The 24,636-nt window shown below is 36.1% G+C and overlaps 2 protein-coding genes across 4 annotated transcripts; one reads left to right on the top strand and one right to left on the bottom strand.

Moving 5' to 3' along the window:
* Positions 1–334: 334 nt before the first annotated feature.
* LOC140768529 (probable serine/threonine-protein kinase At1g54610) lies at positions 335–5,455 on the top strand. The gene is made up of 7 exons (XM_073108840.1): positions 335–732; positions 818–1,117; positions 2,403–2,720; positions 3,397–3,612; positions 4,039–4,139; positions 4,224–4,344; positions 4,824–5,455. Exons 1-7 carry the CDS (start codon positions 472–474, stop codon positions 5,199–5,201), a joined length of 1,695 nt encoding a protein of 564 aa, XP_072964941.1. The 5' UTR covers positions 335–471; the 3' UTR covers positions 5,202–5,455.
* Positions 5,456–6,133: 678 nt separating this feature from the next.
* On the bottom strand, positions 6,134–23,084 carry LOC140768528 (uncharacterized protein At2g33490-like). Of its 3 annotated transcripts, none has more exons than XM_073108838.1 (12): positions 22,756–23,084; positions 19,696–19,768; positions 18,657–18,731; positions 18,011–18,072; positions 17,844–17,912; positions 15,213–15,241; positions 14,924–15,131; positions 14,582–14,833; positions 10,372–11,398; positions 9,144–9,223; positions 7,185–7,272; positions 6,134–6,493 (listed from the first exon to the last, which is right to left on the bottom strand). In XM_073108838.1, exons 1-9 carry the CDS (start codon positions 22,867–22,869, stop codon positions 10,373–10,375), a joined length of 1,908 nt encoding a protein of 635 aa, XP_072964939.1. In that variant the 5' UTR covers positions 22,870–23,084; the 3' UTR covers positions 6,134–6,493; positions 7,185–7,272; positions 9,144–9,223; position 10,372. The 3 variants fall into 3 exon arrangements, with proteins under 3 accessions (XP_072964939.1, XP_072964938.1, XP_072964940.1); XM_073108839.1 differs by lacking the exon at positions 6,134–6,493 and adding an exon at positions 6,539–7,052; XM_073108837.1 differs by lacking the exon at positions 7,185–7,272.
* Positions 23,085–24,636: the final 1,552 nt, after the last annotated feature.

The raw sequence follows: 24,636 nt of genomic DNA on the forward strand, positions 1-24,636 counted from the left end.
CTAACATTAGATAAATATATGCAAAATAATCTTATCATCCTTGAGTAAATTTTCTAAGATAAAGAGTAAAACAAAAAGAAGGTAATTAGATTTTAGTTTGTTATTTTTAAAAGTAATGAAATATTGTTTATTGTGTCGGTTGTTGTTATGTTTAAAGTTTAAAGGTAAAGTGAATTGAGGATAGTTTTAAGACATTAAAATAAAAGTATAGGGATCGAATTATAAATATCCGTATAATAGGATGTGGATAATATAATGGAAAATATCAGGGTGTTGTTTGATAAAATTCTTAAGATTTAAGGAAGATAGACCCTTGCAACGACCCATCATCACGTTAATTATTATTCCAGTTCCTCTCCTTCCCGCTTCCTCCTCTCTTCCTTTTCTTGTTTCTTACTACAAAGAAGGCTCCTACTCCGTCTCCGTCTCCGGCGGCGGTCCGTTCACCGGGCCTCCAGCCTCCTATGAGTAATGGGATGCATCCTCGGTAACCTCGCCGCCCCGGATAACTCCTGCTTCACCCTCTTCTTCCCCATCACCAGCGCTCCAGAGACCACCGCGACCTCCGCCGCCGGAGACGTCGACGATCCCCTCCGTGCTCCTATCCCGCGTGAGTTCATTACAAGGTCGACCAACTCCTCCGGCTGGCCGCGGTGGCTCTCCTCCGCCGCAGGCGGCGCCCTTCTCGGGTTGTCCCCACGGCGCGCAGATTCGTTCCGGAAGATCGAAAAGGTGCGAGCTTTCCCCAATTTCCCGCCGCTTACTGTCCCAATTCGAATAACCCATGTCGCGAAATCTCATGTTGGTGTGTGTTTAGATTGGGTCGGGCACGTACAGCAACGTTTACAAGGCGGTGGATTTGGAGAACGGGCAGGTGGTGGCGTTGAAGAAGGTGAGGGCGGATGGGCTGGCCGGAGAGGTGGAGGGGGCGAAGTTTATGGCGAGGGAGATCGAATTGCTCCGGCGGCTCGATGGGCACACAAACGTCATCCGCCTCGAGGGCCTCGTCACTTCTCGTCTCGCCGCTTCGCCGTCGCTCTACCTTGTTTTCGAGTACATGGATCATGATCTCGCTGGCCTCGCCGCCGCCACTGGTGTGAACTTCTCCCTCCCGCAGGTTTGCTTCTCCTCTTCTTCGGGTGTTAAGCTGACATCTAGTAGGAAACATATTCAATTTTGGGCGAGTTTGATTGATTGATTTCATCGACTTGAAGGTGTTAATATGAGGAAGGTCGATTCCTTTTTGGGGGTTTACTTGAGTGAATCTTGTTGCAAAATTCTGGAACTGGGAAATGTCCTTCATGATCATAAAGTTTTGGGAAAGTTGAAGGAATCAACTGGCGATTACTCGAGATAATTATTCGAGAAAAGAATTATTCTCTTAAATTTTAGGTTCATACTGAATGGAATCCATCTGCAGGTTCTTTTTGAAGAGCTCCGTGGGAAAAATTAGTTTGGAACTATTAATGTGCGAGAATTATTGTGCGACTTAAACAGGAAAGAGAGTCATAACTTTTGGTCCATAAATATTTATTTCATTAGAAGTAACAGTTAGGTGTCCAAAAATGTAAAAGAAGTAAAATCTGTATATAATTTGCAACTACAAACCAAACCAATAATGGTCATGTCGTTTTCAAGTGAGTTCTTGTTCTAATCTCTTAAAGTAGGTTTTTACTAAATCTTTTTGGACTCCTAGATAGATTCACTAAACTACAAGATCTAAAGTAGGTTAGTAGACATAACATGAATTAACGGTGTACCCTTTTCATTTTTGCTGTAGAAATTCTGTAGTGAAGTGGACCTTTCAATTTCTCTTGGACAAAAAAAATAAAACAAAAACGTCTATGAGATGGCTTTATCATAGGTAAACCACTATTATAGACAATTTATCTCTTTGGACATGCACATCGGTTTTGGATGCTATTATCACTACTTTTGTTGAGTAGAAATCCTGGGAACATTGTGTGATTCAACTACCAGTCAACTATTTACAACAGACAAATTAACATTTAATACCTTGGAAACCAAAGTTGTTTTCTTTTTCTCTGCTTTCTGCTAGCATCACTAAAGTTGTTCTTTTTGATATTATCCTCTGAGCTATTGAATGATTTTGACCAAGGAACAGAGAGATTAGTCAATCATTTGGACTACCTATGCAACTTCACATCATGTTTCCTAATAGGACAATATAATTTCTTTTTAGTGAAGAAACCACTTGCTGCTGTTGATAGGCGTCATAGATTTCATTATTTCCAGACCATATGATGGTATAAAAGTCTTTTGGAATGGAAGAAAAGTGGAAATTTTTGGGGTCATAAATATTCGGAATTTTCAACTCTCCAAATTATGGTGCAAAATGAGTTTCTTGTTCATGTTTCTGATGTCCTCTTACTTGAATTCAGGTCAAGTGCTATATGAGACAATTACTCTCTGGTCTTGAGCATTGTCACAATCACCGCGTCTTACACCGGGATATCAAGAGCTCAAATTTGCTTCTTAGTGAAAAGGGAATACTTAAGATAGCTGATTTTGGACTTGCTACTTCTTATGATCCTGACAACATGAAACCAATGACTTCTAAGGTTGTCACTCTTTGGTATCGTCCACCGGAACTCCTACTAGGTGCCACACTTTATGGTGTTGGCGTTGACTTGTGGAGTGTTGGATGCATTTTCGCTGAGCTGCTCACTGGGCAGCCAATATTTCCAGGAAGGACAGAGGTACTTCACTTTTCCACTCATAAGCATCCCAATATCATAAATTGCAAGTTATATGACTTCTTCTCTCATGTCATAAAGTACTGAGATTTTGAATACCTATATATTTAAATGAAATTCTGTAGGAAATCACATATTACACCACCATGCAATTTTCAACCTGTCTAGTTCCACCCTTACACTTGTAAGTTTTTCATCGAAAACACCATCTCCGTTATCGGTCTCATCAACCCTAATCATAAACCCAGTTGGTTTTTACTCTCTTTTTATCAAAAGATGGACTCGATTACTTTAATCATACAAGGCAGGTTATATGAATATTATCATCTTAAAAACTGATTTAAATCTGTAGCATCAATCCTTGGAGAAAGGATGTTTTAAGGACTTCAAAATTGCACTCATAAAGCTGATGGAATGTTCCTCGTTTTCACTCTACTGTGTTACTTGTTATTTGGTTATTTTTAACTCATTGTATTTTTGGTGACTAATGAAAATGTTGGTCTTGAAATAGATATGTAAAAAGATGTAGTATGTCAATCATAATGAACTTAAAATATGTGGTGGTGCCAAATATAGCTTTCCAAATAGCAAGTACTTTCCCTTCATGTTTCAAATATATTTTTAGAGTTCCTTATGTATCTTTATGAATTACCCTGGATCTTCCATGTCATTTATTCAGGTGGAACAGTTGCACAAAATTTTCAAATTATGTGGATCCCCATCAGAAGATTATTGGAAGAAATTAAAGTTGTCGCAAGCTTCTTTTAAACGTTATGATCGCTGCATAGCAGAAAAATTTAAGGACCTACCACAATCAGCTCTTTCTCTACTTGATACGCTCCTAGCAATTGACCCAGATGAGCGAGGCACAGCTGCTGCTGCTCTGAACAGTGAAGTGAGTGTCCCTATCCAGTTTTATGGTCTTTGCAAGATGGCATATTTCATGCAATAGCATGCCTCATGGGCTACTATGAATTACTAGATTTCATCCAGGAGAACCACAATATTCTATAGCAAAACCTTTCTATATGGAATTTAAAACTAATACACAAACTGCTCCCCTCACTGTGCCTCCATGCTTAGTGTTTCAAGTAAAATGTTCAAAGCACACTGCAGCAAAGTCAAGTCCTACACTGCTTTTAGGAGTATTACATCATACACATGAGAACCAATTCCCAAACAAAGAGGATGATAACTCATTCACTATGAGGGTAGATAGAGGCAGCATACTAACTATTATGGCACTAGTTGTTTGATTCTGAAGTAAGTAATCCAAGCAATATTTAAAATCCTGTACAATTAGTGCTTACACTGGTTTCAGTTTTTCAAGACAGAGCCTTATGCCTGTGAGCCGTCAAGCCTACCTCAGTATCCACCAAGCAAAGAAATGGATATAAAGTTGAGGAATGAAAGAACTAGGAGGTTGGTACTTTGTTATCTTCTTTGTAGTCCTTGATTCAGCTATTACTATGTAGACATTAGATTATTTCTTTGCTCTCATTGCAGGAAGGGAAGGATTAATGGCACACTTGACTGTGAAACAACTAAGAAAGCAAGGGCACGCAGTCATGGCTACAGAGGTGCGATAACTCCGGATGTGAATGCTAAGCTACATCTGAACTCTGATGTAAGTTGAACAGCTCTATTTCCTTTTGTTTATTTTTCGCATACCGAGTTACACATCTCGTTGGCCTGAAAAAAATTTCCCGACAATTTAAATTTCATAATAGATTAGATTAAGTATTTGATGTAGTATAATTAATCTCCTATTCAATCATGAGGAATATTCTTAAAATGCCATCTTTGATATAAATGCCCTTCAAATGGTCTTTTTCCCCGAAAAATGATTGAGTAAATGAACTAAAAAGATATATACTGAAAATATGTTTTATAGACTGAAGAGAAGTAATTATTGCAACCAAAAAATAAGTCAATTTCTTAATATGTAAGAATGAGGTTTTATGCTACAAGGTTAAAATGTGGCCAGTGATATGCAACAAACCCATGTTAATTGAGTAGATACCTTGAGAATAGTTCTATCTGATTACTTCATGTAATTCTTCTACTTCATCCTATCACTGATCTTTGTATGACTGTCATTTCCAGCTTCCAAGATTGATTACTAGCGCAAGTGTCAGAGGCAAGATGGAGAGGTTTCCACCACCACATCTGGATGCACCAGCAATCGGGCTTCATCTCAATACGTTGCATGCTAACACCGATGAGCTCTTATCTTCGTCGATTGGGGAAGTACAGAAAGCTCCAGCAAACACATTGTTTGGTCCCATGAATCACTTCGGCAAGGGGAATTCCAGCAGGAAGAAGGGTAGATCTAGACAAGGCCTCAAAATGGCTCCTTCCACCGTTCTAATTGGCGCATTCATGCCATATTCATTAGGACCTCCCATGGAGGTCAAAAGGAAAACCAGGGTGCACATTAGGGCCAAAGCAAGAGAATTAGATGTAGTTGCTGCAGTAAAATAAGCTGCATCTTCTTCCTGTTGGATCTCAAGTAAGGGCAGATTTTTTTTCCTCAGAGTTCTTCAGTCACCTCAGTTTAGATATTTAGAATTCAAATAACATGTACAGCTTTTAGAAATCCATTCAAAGTGCAATAGTGTAATAAAAGTCAAGCATGCAATCTGTATACAAATTCAATAATGTACTTTAAATTCTAAACTTATATCATCTCAGATTTTGTTCCAGTAAAGAGAACACCTGATTATCGGATTGGCTTATATTTTATTCCATTCATTGAATTATCTAGGGCTAAGAATGAGTCTAACCTCAATAAAATTTGGTAATTGACTTGTGCACTATCATTACACGAGTCTAATTGGTTTATATGATGTTGCATAAAATTTTTTGGTAATGGAAAACTTGTCTCAATTGGGTAAAAAGTTATACAAACAGGAAGAAAAGAGAAGAAAAGGAAGGATTAGGTATCAGTAAGCTGCCCTAATTTCTTTTCTTTTTTTCTCCCCCTTGATGAGTAATTGTTTAACAAAATACAAAGTTATTTAGGTCATCTTTATTATCTCCACTAATTCCAGTCCGATTAAAAGTTCCTAAGGGGTCTTAGTGATACAAGAGGCAATAGTAATAGGTCAACTCAATTATCTTTCAAAGGATAAGGATATAAATTTAGAGATAATATAAGGAGCGTAGTAGGTAGATTAAAAAAAATGCAGAGAGTTCATATAAAAATGATTGGATGGACATACTGTATATAATTACTTTCAGATTCAAATACTAGGGACGCCAGATTAATTGGGCACTGTAGAGTTTTCACCTCCCAAAAGAAATTTAATTGGATTCAATACCCATTTTTCTCTCATGCAAAGAAAAAGTTCGCTTGCCATTTAATGCAGTTGAGCAAAGGACATCAACTCCATGACATTGGAAAAATTTGGGGCTGATTGTAAACATCCCAAAGGACAGTTGGATTCAAAGAAATTAATTGAAACAAGAATAGATAATGGACAAGAGCAGTCTAATAAGGAAAAAGAAAAGAAAAAAAAAAGGAAGTAAAAATCCCTTGTTAATGAATCAGTACACTGAAGGATCTTTCTACTTGAAAAACTTATTCCCATCACTCCCATAACACACTACCTAGCAAAGAGAACTCTTGTTTTTTTTTTCTTTTTCTTTTCTCTTTTAGGTCGAATGGGGTAAACTTAAGAAGAGACATTGTTATGTACAGAATCCGCACGCAGATGCTATCTTTGAAGTTGCTGATCAGTTTGCCAGCTAAACTGAATTTGGTCACAAGAACCCTGCAGCCAAAGAAGCAGCACCAGTGAGACAATTAACATATAGCCTGAAACAAGGCACAAATTTGCAATCTTGTTATTATTATACATTCTCTAATCCTAGATTCATGGTTGAATTCAAATAATCAAACTGCAAGGTCTGATGATTATGGATGTTCAATAAAGAGGCAGTTATTAGAATACTAACTCTCACAGTAGAATATTTCATTCTAAAAATTATCAATTCAATATGTCTATGCACAATCAGCTTTTTTCTTACACAATTTGGACATCATTGCACAAGTGAGTGGATGTCTGACAAATTTCTACAGGTGAACTGGGAACTTTTGTAGAGAGGGCACATCATTCAGTTTTACAATGGCATGTTTATGATTAGTTTATCCCTCAAAAAGAGAATTGATCTCTTCCATCTCCCTAGCAATAGTTCAACTCACATTCACCCATATCAACTAGTAGAAAGGCAAGCAAGAAGTCAATAGAGCATCTGTTTGGCGAAACAATATTAAATTTGGTACAAGAAAGAGTGCATCATCACCATCCTCTAAACTGTTCTCCACGTACCCTGTGAAGAAAATTATTCAATCTATGATTTAGGGAGATTGTTGTTCCTCTACAATCTACATTGAACTACATAAACCCAAATTCATCACCACATGTTCATCTAGCCATGAGAAGGATTTGGAGATAAACTCACCTAGTATTGCAAAATCCATCCTTCTGACATTCTTAAGCATATGACGTAAACCACCACTAACCGCATTTCGTAAAAAGATCCCGCAACTCTGTATTGCAAAATAGTGGTTTTCATAGAGTTGAGTGTTTGCTAATCTGTCGTTTGCAGATATCAATGTGCACGAGTGTGCATTCAAAATCTCAAGTAAACTGCATAATAAATAGGAGGAAGATGTGCGCTCTAAAGAGAAATTCCCTGGTTGACAGGAAAAGAATTTCACATTCCAATTCATGGATGCAAAAAGTTTTTTTCTGGTTTCCTCCATCAGAGTTTGAAATGTCTGAAAGATAATCCATCTCTACCATAGATTCAAAGAAACAGGATTGGACGAACATGTTAGAGGGAATTAAAGTAGATATAGTATATAGCAACGATGGCCGTGCCACAGGCATGGATTGTGCCGACCACCAGCCGAAACAGCATAACACGGCATATGCCGTGACACTTGCCGACCGTGCCATAAGAGAAGTAGAGAAAAAAATAATAAGAGATACTCAACTTTGCCTTCATTGTTGCCATTGCCAATCGCCGCTTGCCTTCGCCGTCACCATCGCCTGAGCGATCCAGATCCACAACTTAAGTTTTTAACCGATAACCTTCTCTCTCGCTCTCCCTCCCCCTCCCTCCCTCCCTCCCTCCCTCCCCCTCTCTCTCTCTCTCTCTCTTCCTCCTCCTTCGGGCTAGTGCACCAAACGCGAGCTTGAGCAACGATGACGGCGATGGCGATTAGCAATGGGTAGCTCAACAACAAAGTTGATGGTGAGCAGTGAACTACTAGGAAGGGTGCTGTGCAGCACCCCTCCTGCCACATGCCGATACGTCGTCGGCATGGCCATCCATGGTATATAGTTACCATTTTTTTCAGCTCAGACTCGCCCCTTATTATGACTCCCACAGATAATCTAAAACTCATATTATAACTTGGAGACCATTTGTAATCATTATTCTAGAAGAATTAAATTCTCCAGCTTTTGAAAATCAGGAAGCAAAGTGTGCTTTAGGCATTTTGTTGCGAAGAATAAAGGAAACTATATATGTTTTTAGATTGTTTCGGGACATATATCTTAATGTTACGATTCGACCATGTGGATTAAGTCAGTCAAGTTGAGTTAGTTAGATTTGCTTATTATTTTTAAATTCAAATAAAGCGGATAACCCACATGTGGATTTGATTCGCTAGGGCTTTACTCCTATAAATAAGAGTGGTCTTAAGTTGATTATAATCGTTGAGTGCATCTTGGGTTTAGCCGATTTATTCTTATTACCGTTAAATCTTCTTCATCTTCGTAGAAGGAGATCATAACTTTAAATCCACCTCAAGCACTCAAATCCTAGCTATCATCCCCCACCATAAGCCATCATACTATACGGTCGTCCACCACTACCCTTAGCCATTCATCACCCTCCGATGACCGCCACGACGTCGGATATTTACTGATCTGTCTTATTCTGACCTTTTATTATTTTATTTTTAACTTTTCATCTCGACCTTTAATTCACATGAAACCAAAGCCACTAAAACAAACTTATGAGGCTATCACCATAAAAATTGTCATAATTTTCTTGTGTCTAGATTAGTCCAAATATAATTCGTAACACTTAATTATAAAAATTTATATGCTTGCACTTGATCACTTAGGATGACAGAAACAAAAGAACAAGGCGTATTCTTTACAGCAATTTAGAAGCCTATACATGTGCTAATGAATTTAGACCAAGTAATCAAGCTAGTGCAAACATTTTGAATGACCAAATAGTAATAAGAATCTATTAGAGCTATACAAATTAAAAGGTGAGCTAAGACAATAACTTAATATAACAGATTCATAATGTAGACAACATTGATATTAAGGAAACTAAAGACAAAAAGAAGAATCAGATAAAAGTTGAGAAATTGAGAAAAGAAAGAAGTAGACAAACCTAACATTCCTTTTTCAAGTTCCTCTTCAAATAAGTGTCATACATATGCTAATCTCAGCCAACAATCACCTCAGACCAACCTGAAAACAAAAAGGACTCCTTTCATAGGGTAATTTAGACTGCCTTAAAAACAGCTAACACGAGAATAAATCATAATCACGCTCTGGTTGACCACAAGACAGAAATGTTGTAAGGGTCCTGAAGATGTGCATAGAAAAGAATAAGATAATTTTCTTCTTGGATACCACTTTACCACCCGGGTGCAACTCACAGAAAACAAAATAATAGCAATAATAATGAAACATCTAAATGGACCCAATGAAAATAAAAATAAAACCAAATAATAATGGACTAACATCATAACCACCTATTTCTTCCTATCACTCTGAGGTCCGATAGACTTCTGATCAAAATCAAAACACCAATGGTGTAACCCAATACACTGATCACAAAATTAGCATCCATCATTCAAACTTCAGACTTAGTGCCTTCTATCCTAGCTTTGTTGCCACTGACAATTTTTGCTCTTAACAAGAATTGGATGATTGTCCCTGCATTCCACCAAAGAATCATATGTCTGAGACCAGAACCTAATATAATCAGACTATATTGCCAAACAGCATGCTACTATCTCATTGTCACTTTTCCATTTTCTGAGAATTACTTTTATGATGAACTGAGTGCCCTTTGGACTCCTATGACATTCCTTGACTAAAGAGAAGGTTGGGCAAATCATTTGATTTCTTTGTTTAGTATACTATTGGTCGCACTAGGTAAGGTTTGGTGTCAGCCGGGTTGAAAAGACCCTGACATGGAAATCCAAACATTTAATTTCACAATCGGGTAGTTCCAAAGGAATGTCATTGATTCAGAATCTTCATGTATCTTGCTGTCTAGTCTCAACTACATAAATAATATAATGACAAACCATTAAGCTTCAACTTCTAAGTCATTACAGTTTGAAATACGTGGCCTAACCAACCATTCCTCCATTTGACATCATCGCTTCTGCAATTTATGCAACTGTTTACAATGGAAATGACTACATAATATAACGTAAGAGGTATTCCAAAATTAGCAGCCTACTGCTAGATAAAATCTCTAATTAAGAAAATGAATTGAAATGTCAAAATATTGAAATTTAATATTATTCATGACATCTAACAGCTCTGCTTACTTAAATTTATCAACATAAAAACATATATCATGCAAGATCTTACAAAATCACCTCATGTTTTCGTATCCTGAGTATGTGATTCAAAAGCTGGTGGTGTTGCCTGGGTATTTGCCAAAGAGAGTGGTGTTAAAGGAGGTGAAGATACATCCATAGTGGGGTTGTTATCATAAGGAACACTTGGCAATTTAGAAGCTCTTATTCTTGGTGTTCTTTGACCACTGGAGGGTATAGAAAAACTACGAGCCATAACCCCAGGTGGTGTTGGTAGAGGTGAAGCTGTCTGTGATGCAATTGATGGCATTTTGCTTTGGCAACACTCTTGGCCTCTAGGCACCAAAGGGGCTGAATGGGCAACCAAACTGGGAGGCCTTGTAGGTTTTGTTGAATTGATTGGTGGTCGAGGAAGCTCATGAAGTTCATTGATTCTTGGTGATGACAAAGGAGGTGACGCACCAGGAGAGACTTTTGGGGGCATCAATGGCTTGGGCCTTGAAATAATTGTTGGCTTTGTAGCTGCATGAGGATATTTCACTGATGACACTGAATCATTTGCTACAGGCTTGCTTGACCATGTATTACTTGGTAATGGACCAGAAAAGGCTTCTCTCCTACTCTTTTTGGTATCAGAAGCATTTTCTGGACTATAGCGGGGCAAAGCTGACCCTTCACTCAAACGAGGGGGAATCTTCATCAAGCTACTATTAATATTGCTCTCTTTGAGAACTGACTGTTCTTGAGTTGATCTGGTGGGACTTCGAAGGTCATCATCTCTTAAATATTTCAAATTCATATTTGGTTGTAATGGGGATGAGTGCCACAGCTGTGCTTGCAAGTCGCCCTTGCTTTCTAACTGAGATCTAGGAATGGGCTTGCTTGAGCCTGATAAAGATGAGCTACTTATGTCACCCGGCGTAGGTAAAACATAAGTGTGAAACTTCTTTGACAATGAAGGTTGAATCAGTTTTATCCTTTCAGACGGCTCAATTTTCTTGTCAGGTAAAATCGGTGCTGACTGAATGCCATCTCTTGGTCCTCTACTAGAAGGGAGAAAATCTGCTTGGTTTTTGTCTAGAGATTCCTGAAAAAGAAATTATGGCATGAATCTTGCAATATGGAACATGGATATAGAAACGACACAGATGCACCAATATCAAAATATCTCAAACAACAAGTATATGATACATTTGTGATATGTACCTCACACATGTATATACTTTTGTCTGCGCATATATATTAGTGTACTTCTACTTGCATTTTCTTAGTTGAGGAATTATATATTATCATAGTCTGTGATAGTTTATATACTGAGACCTCCAATTATCAATTAAAAATAACTACCTTTCATAACAAAAGGTCCTATAGATTGCTTAGTATATGACAAACTAAGATGTAAGATAAACGAGCAACTTTGATTTATAGATCATAAGAAATTGACATTGTAACACCATTTCCTAGTTAAGCCTCCTGGAAATACACAAACCATGCCTCTGTGCACAAATAAAGCATTCTAGATGTGATAGGAAGTGAAATGTAATAGCCTACTTCACTTGACTCATATTGATTGGAATCATGGAAGTCTTAAAGAAGTTTCCGCAATATTCATATTATTTTTAGGAAAAAAAAAACAGATACTAAAAGGAAGTAGATACATATCCTGAAGTATCCAACAAGTATTATATCTGATATTGAATCTAATACAAATATGCTGCGAGGATGGCAGTATGCGTGCTTCCTAGATCTTGCAAGAACAAGGACCAAGGAACTCATACCAAAGGACATGATTCAAAATCGTTAACCTGAAGATTGCTAGTACAACCACTAAGTTTCAAGATGGCATCACTTAGTGTAACACTAAATGTTGCCTCTGCACCACAACTGACAATGGGTTTAAGCCATATAAACAACCTCTCCAAACAACCTTTCCTTTTCTTACTAACTATTACTTTCATGGTTGGTTTTGGAAAAGTCCTTAACACTTAACAACCACCATCATTCTAAATTTTCAAGGAGTAGAAACCGTTAGATTATATTTTGCGTTTGGTACCACCAACAGTGCAAAGAAATTGATATTCCTAAAGCAATGCCTAATGAGTTGGCCGACTCCTGAGCTTGTATTGTTTGCTACCAAGTGCCAGCAATAAATTGCATGCTTTCATCTTTTTCCACCAGTTTGCACAAATATAAGAGATGATTGAGCTTAACAGCATTGTCTTCTCAAAATCAAAATTCATTTGCCCAAGATTAAATGTCTTCGTAAAACATGTCTTTTCTTCCAAAAAGACAAAGTTGTCAGTAACAACTACTAGTTCCTGTTCATTGTACTTCCTGCTTGTGCAGCCTAGGATTTACTGTCCTCATTTTTCAACATCTCTGTCAATTTCATCAAGTCTTATTGTCTCAAAACTTTTTCTTATACTAGAGATTAAATCTAGCCAAGTTGCCTTCTCAAACCTACAAAAGTAATAATTATATCTTCTATGTATATCCTTCATAAATCCAATCAGTACTATTATAAAGCCTTCAGTCTTGTGGTTGTAACACAATTCACCAGAAAATTTTCATTTCACAACTTAAACTTTAACAATATTCAATTTGTGTCCATTTTCAATGTCTACAAGTCGAGCACTATATTTCCTAGTTTTTGCCCAATAAACACATTAAACATTAGTCTGTCAAAGCCATATGTTTGGCCTAATTTTAACCATATATGTAAAGTTACTAAAGTTTTCAGTCTAATCTAACTATCTAAGATGAAGATTACTGAACCAAGGCAGGCAAACTGATCTGCATCAACATTTGCAGATTCTTGAGGAACAGACCAATCACAGCAATGGTGGTTATTTGGCGAACTGTCCGCAGCCAGCAGGAGTGGGTATTCAATGTGGACAGTGGATTGACAGGAAATGGGTGCGAAAAGGAGAAGTTTGCTCTTAGAGAAGGAAAGTGAGGGTATCTTCAGTAATAGAAGTGAGATAAATTTAACATAAAGAGCATAGAGAATGTTGATACCTTTCTTCAAACCTTACTGAGTTAAATCTAACCTAGGATGTAGGTAAAAACTTAGGACTCGACATGCAAAAAGTTGATCATAGGGTTTGAACTATAATACCGCTAAAACAGAAGGTTTAAAATTTGTATTATATGCTAAATCCGACTGCAGCTCTTCCACAAATATTTCCCAACAAACCCTAAATATTCACAATCATTAGTAAATCAGAAGGTGATAAATCTACTCCACACAGCCTTCTTCATCAAGCATTGCAGCAAAAATGATCATTTCACAGGTAGATTTCCTTAAAGCTTTAAGTCAATGCACTATAGACTGTTGCATCTAGAGATTTATATGATGCAATTAGTAAAGGAATCTGATAAAGCCATCAAAGGTAAAATGGATGATGAATTCTTCATTACTCTTCCAAATAAGGAAAAAGGCTTGAATTCATCTAATGACTGGATGAGAAATAGTTTTTTCTGTGTCGTTTCCATATGTACTATTGAAGTCAATTTATGGGTTATTAGCAGTTCCTCAGCAGTAAAACTCGCATAATTTCTTTTACATCATATTTTTTTCCCTCTGCACTGACAGTTAAACTTAACAAAAAACATAAGTGTGTTATAGGGAACGAGCGCATGTTATTCCTTAGCTTCATTAAATTCTGATTTCGTGAAGCTTTGACCTAGCATACAAAGATTCTAGCACAAATATTGTAAAATACACAATATACTAACTGAATTGAGATAAATTTCTTGCAAATAACCTAGACTAAACATGTATAATCAGAATCCATATTCTTTGATGGGACAGATCTGAAGAAAATATTTTTTAAAAAAAATCTCAGTTTTGCTTTAGAACACTCAACTCACTCGGATTGTATACAATGAATCTGGTTTGCATCTCGAATCAAATCATGGGTCATGCACTTCTGTGAATTTCTTGATTTTCTGTATTCCTAAGACTAGATGCATACCTAGGAGGCTTCAAGAACATCATCTTTGGTTTTGAGGGATTTTAAACATAGAATCATTTTCCTTTTTGGTGGTTCTCAATTGGACTGGAGGAAAAATTACCAACTTAAGTTTGACTCCATTCAATATAACATGGTTCACAACATGCATGAGCACAGACTGCACAAATAAATGCATACACTAAAATGAGCTGACTAACTAACTGAATTATGTATCGATGCTCAATTTAAATGGATGCTTTAACATGAGAATTTAACAAGTCCTTGGAAAAAATATAGATCTTCTTAGTTCTTACCTCCATTGAGTTTCTAGACATAGAACTAACATCTTGGCGATGGTCATTTTGACAATAGTCAAAACTCAATTCCCTGTAATCATTGCCATCATAACCACCAGAATTGTCGTCCTCAATATCGCCATCATCCTCGTTTGAGTTTTCGTCCTCAAGACCACAAAACTGATAATCAATATGCTGCTGCTCCGCAACTACTTTGACATGTGGCTCAACCACCTCCAGAGACTTAACTCCTTTTCTAAAGAAATTTAACTAAATCACAAAAGAAAATAATGACATATTGCATATTAATTCCTCATGTTAGATAAAAGATATCATTGGTAGCAGGAAAGTGGGAACTACCTGTGCAGCATGGTGTCGAGCAGCCTGTGTCAAAATACTTCGAAACTGTCCTTGTTTTAATGATTTTAACCGAAACACAAATAGAGTTGCCTCCTCTTGGTAATCTTCTTGAGCTTGCTGTAATTGTTCTACAGAGAAAGTTTCACCTTTGTTGTGCCTTGTCCTTCCTTTATCTCTCTGTGCTGCTAACATTAACTTATACAAGTCTCTGAAAATAATATGGCAAAGTAAGAAATCATGGCATTGCAGGAGAACGTAGATCAAAATTTGCTGCGTATAAGATTAATACCTTTTATCATCACATTGGCGTTTCATCTCCTGTATAAACAAACATTCTAAGAGTTATTGTGCTTTATCCAACAAAGGTACATAAAATACTACACATACCATAGGCACAAACAGCTAATCTTGGCAAGGCACAATTGACTAGAACCCCAAGATTAGTAGCATAAAGATACAAGCAAGCATTTTTTTATATATGAAAACATAAAAAGGAAAGAATACAAGTGCATGAGGCACACATTGCATAGCTCCCATGAGGGCAAGATATATTGGAGAAGCTGTTTTTTAAACAGGTCAGAACCAGGTGCAGTTGAAAAAGCTTTTCCTTTGCATTAAGGGTGCCCTCCTGAGTATTAGTTTTATATATAATGACATTTGTTGAATGCTATTTACATGGATATAGTATATACCAAACCCATATCCATTCCATTCTCACCCTCTACCTACCAAAAATTCTGAGTACATTTGCTATATGAATTAGATATTTGAGGCTACAAGATCTTCATCTTAAGATCCTCTTGTGTCTTCTCTTAGATATGCATACAGCTGATCTTCATTATGGGGTCACCAAATGATTATATAGATGGAGCCCATGAAACGATTAGGTATAGTACCCCAACATACAAAATATTTTTGTAATTATGTGGTGAATGCAGTCAGAAAAGCAACAGCTAGACATAAGTTCAGCTAGATCTGAAAGAATTATTTACAGGACTTGAGCAATTGAAAGAAGACTTCTTGATAGAAAAGATGAAGAAAACTGAGATCTAAATGTTTTAGAACAAGTAGGACCAATACTAACTATATGGAATGCAATTGTAGTAACTCAAGACATCAAGATGTTGAAAACAAAATACGTATCTTTGATAGACAAGTATCTAGGAGGGATTTTTCCCTTCTATGGATCTATGCTCAGCTAGCTGGGAAGATCAATAAGTCAAATAACATTAGAATAGGATAGAAAAATGGAGAAGTATCTCTAGTGTGTTGTGCAATAGCCATGTACCCAAAAGGAAAACATCATAAGATGAGTACAAGAGAAGCCATTCTTGTTCGATCAGAATAATGGTCAACCAAAAATTATTATTCAAAAGTTGAATGTAATAAAGATAAAGATGTTAAAATCGATGAGTGAGGTTACTATTTACTATATAAGATGTAAAAAAAGCAATAAAAATTAGCTGGAATGCCTACATAAGATTGTTTTGGCGCACAAAAAGGGGACTGTAGAAAGCAGTAGTAGGGAGTGACTTTACTATGGAGCCAGCCTTAGAAGGGAGGGGAAGGCCACAATTACATGGGAGAAAGTTAGGACAAAAGAACATCATATCACTTAATTTAATAAAGAACCTTATATCAAATAGATATGAATGAAAGAAGAGGATCCATATAGCTAAAGAGCTGAAATCAGGGGCTTGTTAAAGAAATGACAAGTGAGAAATATAACCAAACTTAGTTGTATTGGCTAGCATGCCTCATGCAGATCGGCACTTAGTAAGATTAGTGGAAATAAAGGAATCTCTTTCAGACTTTCATCTTAGTTCTCTCCATCCTTAAGGGCTCAAGAAGAGATAAAATGTGAAGGGGTAGTCAAGCTTGTGAGGCTCTTCGATGTCGAACAGGAGGTGGGATCGCCAAGAGAATGGTGTCACAGTGAGTCTTCTTTCATCTCTCACTGTCTTTTCCGACAAGAAAAAGGAAGCAAAAATCAAGTGAAATCATAGCAAACATGGAGACTGATACGTTATGTACTAGTTTGCTGACAATACCTGCTAATGTAACATTATAGATGTAGATGTAAGGAAAATAGCCATAAATTAGTGAAATTAGAGGCACTGTGGGTTTCCCCCTACTTTTAAAAAATCTGAAATAAGGGGGAAATGAGTTAAAAAGGAACAGAAGGATACAGGAATCAACTAGATATACCTCATTTGAGTAGATCTAATCCCACTATTTTCAGATTTGGGTGTATATTATTGACCAAAAGTAGAGTTTCTTTTTTCCAGCTTTTTGACCATACTTGGGAATTGCTAAAATTAATTTGAGGAAAACAAACAAGAGACGAATTAATATAGGGATTAACAAGACTTGACTCATTTGAGGCCTAAATAGACTTTGTTGACAGTGCAAAAGGTCAAAAATATATATAATCAATGGGATGCCATTCGTGCTGACTTAGGCACGACATACTCCATGAAACATATGTATCAAGTAGGTGTCGTCAGCATAGGACATGCCACTAGCACAACAATCTTTGAAATAAGAGCATAAAAAGTAACTACAGTTTCATTCCTAAATTCTAGAGCACATAATAACAATAAAAAGCCTTTATAACTGTCAGTTCGCTTCCAAATAATAAGAGTACTTTGTCTTAGAAAGCCAAGCAAGAAAATCCTAGTCAATTAGCCCATGCCATTAGGGTGATCATAAGTGAGCCTTCACATTCATCTCAATTTGAAAAATCTAACACCCAGAAACAAGAATGATAGCACAAAACAACTCAACCTCAAAAGCAAGGGAGAGAGCGGATTCAATTACTTCTATAAACACATGCATTGAACATTCTAGTAACTTGTAGCTCAACCATAACATTTAAGCACATCATAAATAAGGGATAAACTTTAAAAGTTGAATAGACCTCTACAATTTGAAGCTCTTTGAGGAGAGATTCTGATGGAGTTGTAATGGTCTGTGTGACATGGACACGCTGAGAACAGAATAAAGAAAAATCAACAAACCATGAAGAAAAGCATTAACAAAAGAAAATTTCAGACGACTTCTCTCAGAGAGGAATCAATAACTCACATAACTATCGACAAGTTTCTGAAGTTCAAACTGTGCTTTCCCAAGCGTCAACAAAACCTTACCTGCATGCACCAATAAAATGGAAATGATAGAAGCATTTTGTACTTAATAAGAGATCATAGTATTATGTGACTATGTGTATATTACGGATCAGCATTAAGAAAATCATTTGAGGTAGTTCAGTAAGACCCAATGAAACCACATGCTACATCAGTGAGGAGGGGCTCCATTGAAAATGGAGGTATCAAAGTGCTAAAGGGGAGAGGCAGACCAAAGAGGAATTGGATAAAAGTTACTAGAAAAGATAAGACCTCACGTTATGGAGGAGATTGTACAAACTAGAGCTGAACAGGCAAAACAGACACACACAGCTGACCCTTATAATTGAATGCATAGTGATGTAAAACTCATGGAAGGCATGAAAAAGGTAAAGATCAGTTGTCTTTTCAACAAAAGGTATGAAAGTGCAGAAAGTGACGAAGTTAATCAAATCTTTCCAGGAAAGTAGACCTTGAAATATGTAGATTCCAAAATCCTGACGACTCGCAAATAGTCAGAATTGTTACCCCTCCTAATGACATATAATCTATAGACATAACTTAGATAAAATGCAGCAAAATATGTAAGAAGTACTTGATGCACTTACTGGTTTCATCATTATCATTCAGTGTGATCTTTTCGAGCAGACAAGTACCCATTTCACGCAGCGCCTCCGATAATTCTGTAGAAATATATACATGTCTGATATCTTAAGATATAGAAGCATAATACTTGAGTATAATCTTTCTTTAGAAAAGTTAATGTCAGGTAAAAGTACAATAGATAATAATGGTTGTATGCCGATGCTCCAGCCTACGAAGGATATAGGGAGGGACGTTGTATGACACCTTATCCTTTTTCTTAAATAATTGTTTCCATGACAAATTTATCTTACTACTGTTCAAATTACTCTGATCTTCAATCTTTGAGGAAACTTTAGCCTGAACTAAATTCTTATTTCTTTCTACCTTAAATGGCTTCAAAGAACATGTTCAAACGGACTTAAATGATTTTCTTGCACACTGCTGGTGCGACCAACTTGCCACTAATTAATTTTTATTATATCTTATAGTACAACCTATCATTCATCTCAACATCCTTACCTTACCACTTAAGTTTGGAAACATGTTATTTTACCTATCTGCAATTTAACCAATAATAGATCTCATAATTATGCCATCATATGGCATATTGTCCTTTTCACTCAGAAGCAAGGGGAATAAGATAACTGCATAACCCTTCTATTTATCCACACTGTGCTAAGTGTTTTCCAATATTCTTCTTATATCCCTTCTTCCAATTGAACAATAGGTGGCCTAGGCCTATCTGAATGCTTAGTTCTTTATTTTTTTTTTTCATGACATCTGGATTTTTTGGAAGTTATATATTGCTTTATTCTTCATTACTTACACCTTCGAGCTTAACATTTCTCTGCAAACACTTCTAAAATGTACAGAAATTTTTGGATGTGGTAAAAAAAATCGTACATCAAAAGATACAAATTCATAGCATGCAGACAGTGCTAGAATTTCTTACAAGTATACCACAAGTGTATTTCACAAGTAAAGGAATACTTTAATTAAATAAGATATTTTAGAGAATATCATAATACTGGAACAACAGAAGATATTAAGAGAGGAATATACCATATGCACTATTTGCAGTTGCAGCAGCAGCTGAAAGCAAACTATCATAACTATCCCTCATATCTAGCATGTCCTGCAAAAGCGAAAGCACCCACTTCAAAGAATATATACATCCTATGAAGAATGTAGTTGACTCATTGAGAAAAAAAATTCACATTTTATCATCTTGCAAAGTATGCCAATGAGATACTACACATAGCAGAAATATAATTTGGCCATGGCCCCCTTTTTCTTTGTTTATATTGTTCTCCGGTTGAATTTTCAGATAAACTTCCCTTGGAAAAAAAGTCAAGTCCACCATCAGTGTATCAAAACTAGCTGTTTAACATAATGAGTTATACTATAGAAGTTCATTTAACTTTATATATATTATAAATTTAATAAACGAGCTGATCTTGACCTGGCCTTGGCTCAGTTTAGCTTGAACACACGAAGTAATATATATTATACATTTAGTTGCAGCTTTTCACCTACCATTTGCTGTCTCAATTTGTAAGACGGCCTTTCACTTTTAAAATTTGAATCATGTCATCAATATTTAGCTTTAGACTGTACTTATACAAACATTTGGTTCCAAAATAGTCCTACTGCTAAGAGGTTTGGGTTAAATAGGTTCTCATTCTATGTCTTCAAACCATTATGCCCCACTTGAAGAGTCATTTAAGTATTTTCCCAGTAACTTAGCTAGCCTAGTGTTGGGATTTCCAAAGCCAATCCAACCTCAAGGTCAGCTTGTCATTAGGGCGAGACAAGATCGGACTTGCCCATAGCAGGTTTAACTTGAGTCCAGCTCATTTTGACCTTCTCTTTTAGTTATTGACTTATTTCGAGCAGAGCCAAGCCTACCTCCGCTAACTTGATCTCGGCTCATTTACACCCTAGATGTTATATCATTACACCTCAACAAAAAAACAAAAAAAACTAATAAATAGTGCATGTGAGCACATACAGCTATGCAATTTATACATACTGATAATATAGAGAAGTAGGTCAATGGAAAGGAGATAATAGTTGAGAAGGGTAGAGACTATGAAAATGATAAAAGTTCAGAATACACTGGAAAACATTGAAAGTCTTCCATGACACAATTATGGACTTCTGCAACTAGGAGATGATCCCTCTCACATGAAAAATGGATGTACTTCACTCTCATAAGTAAACAAGGAAACAATTGTGATGACAGTTACGCTGTTTTCCTCAACCCAAGTGAAAATAGGGAAAAGGAGGCATAAAGAATTTAGGGAAGTCTACAAAAGACAACAAGAACATCAGATCTTAAGGCCTTTTTTGTTCCCTAGATTAAGCATTGCATCCTACATATATAGTGAAGCTAAGAATAGGCCTCAAGGATCAACACGTGGTACATAAACTTTCCAAGGAAATGCTGCCTAGCTACTTGCTAACGTAAGTAGAGTATAAAGCATCCTCAGGGTTCATGTCCAAGTTAAGATAACTCACCCTCAACTAGGCAATATTGTAAATAACAGTCCAGCAATTCTGTGACTTGAGCTTAGCATCTTACAACTAAATTGAGCCTTGACTTTGTCACGCCTAATGATCCTATGCACCCCCAATTATATTAACTTAATACTAAGTAAGGAAACGTATCGATTATCAAACGAGGGATATTCCATTTGATAAACCTTCTCTAATGCTACATGCTCTACTTGGAGCACAGTTTTGATCCCTAATCAAGTGTCCAAACAGTACCAACACAAGCAGATCTAACACCATCATGTAGTGATTCAATTGGAGACGTTAGCGATAGTGAGGAGGACAATGACAATTGGGGGCGAATCTCAATAGCACGACTAGTGATGAAGTACAGCTTCATGATAAAGGTACTACTGCTAGGATCCGACTCAACCTCCATGAGATTGCAACGAGAATGCTGATCACCAATTATTTTCCCAACTATGTTGAAGGCCTTGCTGACTAACTTGCCTTCCTCAACCTTTGTGACAAGGACATAAATTGGGTCTCCACCTGCAAATAAATGAGGATGTCTAGGCTGCATCTTAACTTACAGTCACGAACGATATTTTCTTCTGGATATTCTATATGATCCTTCAAAGAACCAATGTTGCAAGAATTGACGACAATACAATGATAACTCAAGATGATATGGGAAATGTTGCCAGAGGAGATTTTTATGCTTTGGTTGGAGGTAGAGAAGCACCTTGCAATAGACTTAAGGATGAGCATACTGGTTAGGTTTGAATCTTTTGATAATAACTAAGAGATTGTTAGGTTAGAATATGTCCAATATTGTTGCTGAATATGGGAGTGATATTTGTAAATTAAGCATCCCCTATTCACGATTGTGGTGAATAAAGGAGTGATATTCGTAAAATTAACAGTCCCCTATTCACAATCTTTTTATATGTTTCTCTCTAAAATAGAGATAAAAGTCAGGTATAATTCACGCATATATTTCTAATACAGGAGGGAGCTGCAGTAGCAGGCAACAAACACCTCTAACATGCATTTATTTTCAAAACATTCTAACCAATTCAAGTTCCTTACGACTAGATTTAGACACACACGTGGTAAAAATCTGTAGCTTCACTAATCCGAGGTTTTCAACAAGATACGCAGCCCGTCAATGAGCACCATGCATCATGAAACGGAAAGTCCCAAAGCTAATGACTAATGAAAACAAAAATTAGACAAAACACATATATCATGCGCGCAGTACCAACTCTCTCTCTCTCTCTCTCTCTCTCTCTCTCTCTCTCTCTCTCTCTCTCTCTCTCTCTCTCTCTCTCTCTCTCTCTCTCTCCTCTACTCTTCGTTTGCTAAATTCACAAGAAGAAAAATAAATGAGAGACCAAAGGTGTCGCAGATTTAGCCCAAAGCTACAGCATCTAAAATGACAAATTTTCCACTTTCAAGAAAGAGTGAGCTGAAAGTATACGAATCCAATTGGATTATGAACAAAAATATCCAACCAAAAATCATGTAATTGTACTAAAAATCCCTCCTTTGCCACCAAAAAAACCACGTGATCTTCTTGGAGGCAAAGTGATCGAGAGAGAGAGAGAGAGAGAGAAGGCAAACCTGGGTGGCATGGAGGAGCTCATCTTCTTGGGCCACGTGATGAGTCCCCCTCTTCTCCTTTTGCTCGTTACGGTGGAGCGCGAACCTTTGCAGCTTCCTGAGCGACGCCTTCATCTCCTCCAAACCCCGCCCGACCAAGTCGGTCGCTCGAAATCAACGATAGGAAATCGGAGAAGAGATGTGCAGATTCCAACAGCAAGAATTAGAAACCCTAGAGAGAGAGAGCGCGCGCGCGAGAGAGAGAGAGAGAGAAAGACAAAGATGAGGAAGATCTATCTTGCTTTCTCTCTCTCCTCTCTTTGCTGCTCTCTCTCTCTATAGCAAGCAACTTGCTTCTGTTTCCTTTCCCCAAATAATTTCCTTTATTTTATTCCCCTGGTCAAAGATCTAGATTAAAGAAAAAGCTCTTTTTTAAATTAAATTAAAAAAAAAAGAAACTATAGTTTTCCTTTCTATTTCCTATATTTAATTCTTACTTTTTATTTCTATTTTATGTTAATTTTATTTTAAAAATAATAATTGTAAATTTTGTTTGGAGTTGAGTTGAAGCTAAGTCTAATTTGAGCTTGAGATTTAAAAATAAGACCAATTGAAACCTATTTCACTCAATCTTAATTTAATCTCAAGCCTTAAGCAAGCTCAATTCAAGCCTAATTCAAGCCTTCTGAAGTTGGCCATCAAATTTAATTTAAGTTTAAATTGAATAAGGTTTAGTTGAAGTCAAGGTTAAATCAAGTTAGAGATAAATGTAAACCATTATATCTTAATCTAATGATTAAAAAAATATAGTCATAGTATAAGTTAATATTATATTTTATATATATATATATATATATATTTGAGCTTTATTGAGCCGAGCTTAAGTAAACTCACTATTATTAAGGCTCGGTTCGAAATTAATTCTGAATCTAATATTTTATTTTCAAGCTTGCCTAGCTCTAGTATTATTTTTTGACAATCCTACCTATATAGCCTTAAAATATTACCATTTAGACACTATTATTTTACTCTTTAGAAATTGAATATATTTTTCTAAGATTAGTTAGAAATAAATAAATAAATTATGAGATACAGGGATTCAATGTAGGTAGACTTATTCAGGTGCACCGAATAGTTTAGTGCATTAATTTGCTTACAAAAACTTAATTGTTGAAATTATATACATGAGATGTAGGATTAGAGTACAATTAAAATTGTTAAATAAAATTAATCAATGCAATGCATTATGGCATATTTGATTAGGATTGGAAACATATTTTCTTTTTTCATATTATAGCATAGTTGTGAATAGATATAAAATTTAGTGACCATATATTGTCTACATGGATTAGGACATATTACTTAAATCTATACCATAATAAGAAAATATAACAAAAAATAATATAATAGATAATCATTATAAATATATATATTTTTATCTTTTCAATTTAGCAAATAAAATGAAGTGCATATATTTTTATAATCTATGCACAATTTTATTACAACAAAATACACGCTATAGTTTTATTATTATAAATCGACAAATTAAATATAATTAAGTTTCAAAAACCCTAGACAAATAGTGCCCATATATGATTTAAAGTCTATAAAATTTCACTTGTGTCATTTAATCGGTTCTAATCTATACGAAATCGTTAGTTTTTATTAAAATTACTGTGTTAAAATTGCTAAACTATTGATTATTATTGTCACTTTTAAAAAAAAAATTCAGTGAGAAGATAAAAAAAATTAAGATTCACCAAAAAAATGAATTTCTAATTAATTGCTATAAAAACAAAAGGAGTAATTTAATCTACTTAACATTAGAATTAATAGTGGGGTAATTACATATATGTTAGAATAGAGAGATGAGAGCATAAATTAGGGGCGAGAAATAAAATT

The sequence above is a fragment of the Typha angustifolia genome, chromosome 10 (genome assembly GCF_048772165.1).
Source record: "Typha angustifolia cultivar Huaian chromosome 10, ASM4877216v1, whole genome shotgun sequence".
Taxonomy (NCBI): Eukaryota; Viridiplantae; Streptophyta; class Magnoliopsida; order Poales; family Typhaceae; genus Typha; species Typha angustifolia.

Coding starts and splice junctions, on each gene's coding strand:
- LOC140768529 (XM_073108840.1), top strand. CDS start 472: ATGGGATGCATCCTCGGTAACCTCGCCGCCCCGGATAACTCCTGCTTC. Junction 1,118..2,402: donor TGAACTTCTCCCTCCCGCAG/GTTTGCTTCTCC, acceptor ACTTGAATTCAG/GTCAAGTGCTATATGAGACA. Junction 2,721..3,396: donor TATTTCCAGGAAGGACAGAG/GTACTTCACTTT, acceptor TCATTTATTCAG/GTGGAACAGTTGCACAAAAT.
- LOC140768528 (XM_073108837.1), bottom strand. CDS start 22,869: ATGAAGGCGTCGCTCAGGAAGCTGCAAAGGTTCGCGCTCCACCGTAAC. Junction 18,732..19,695: donor AACTGCAAATAGTGCATATG/GTATATTCCTCT, acceptor ATATTTCTACAG/AATTATCGGAGGCGCTGCGT. Junction 15,132..15,212: donor CGCCAATGTGATGATAAAAG/GTATTAATCTTA, acceptor TATTATTTTCAG/AGACTTGTATAAGTTAATGT.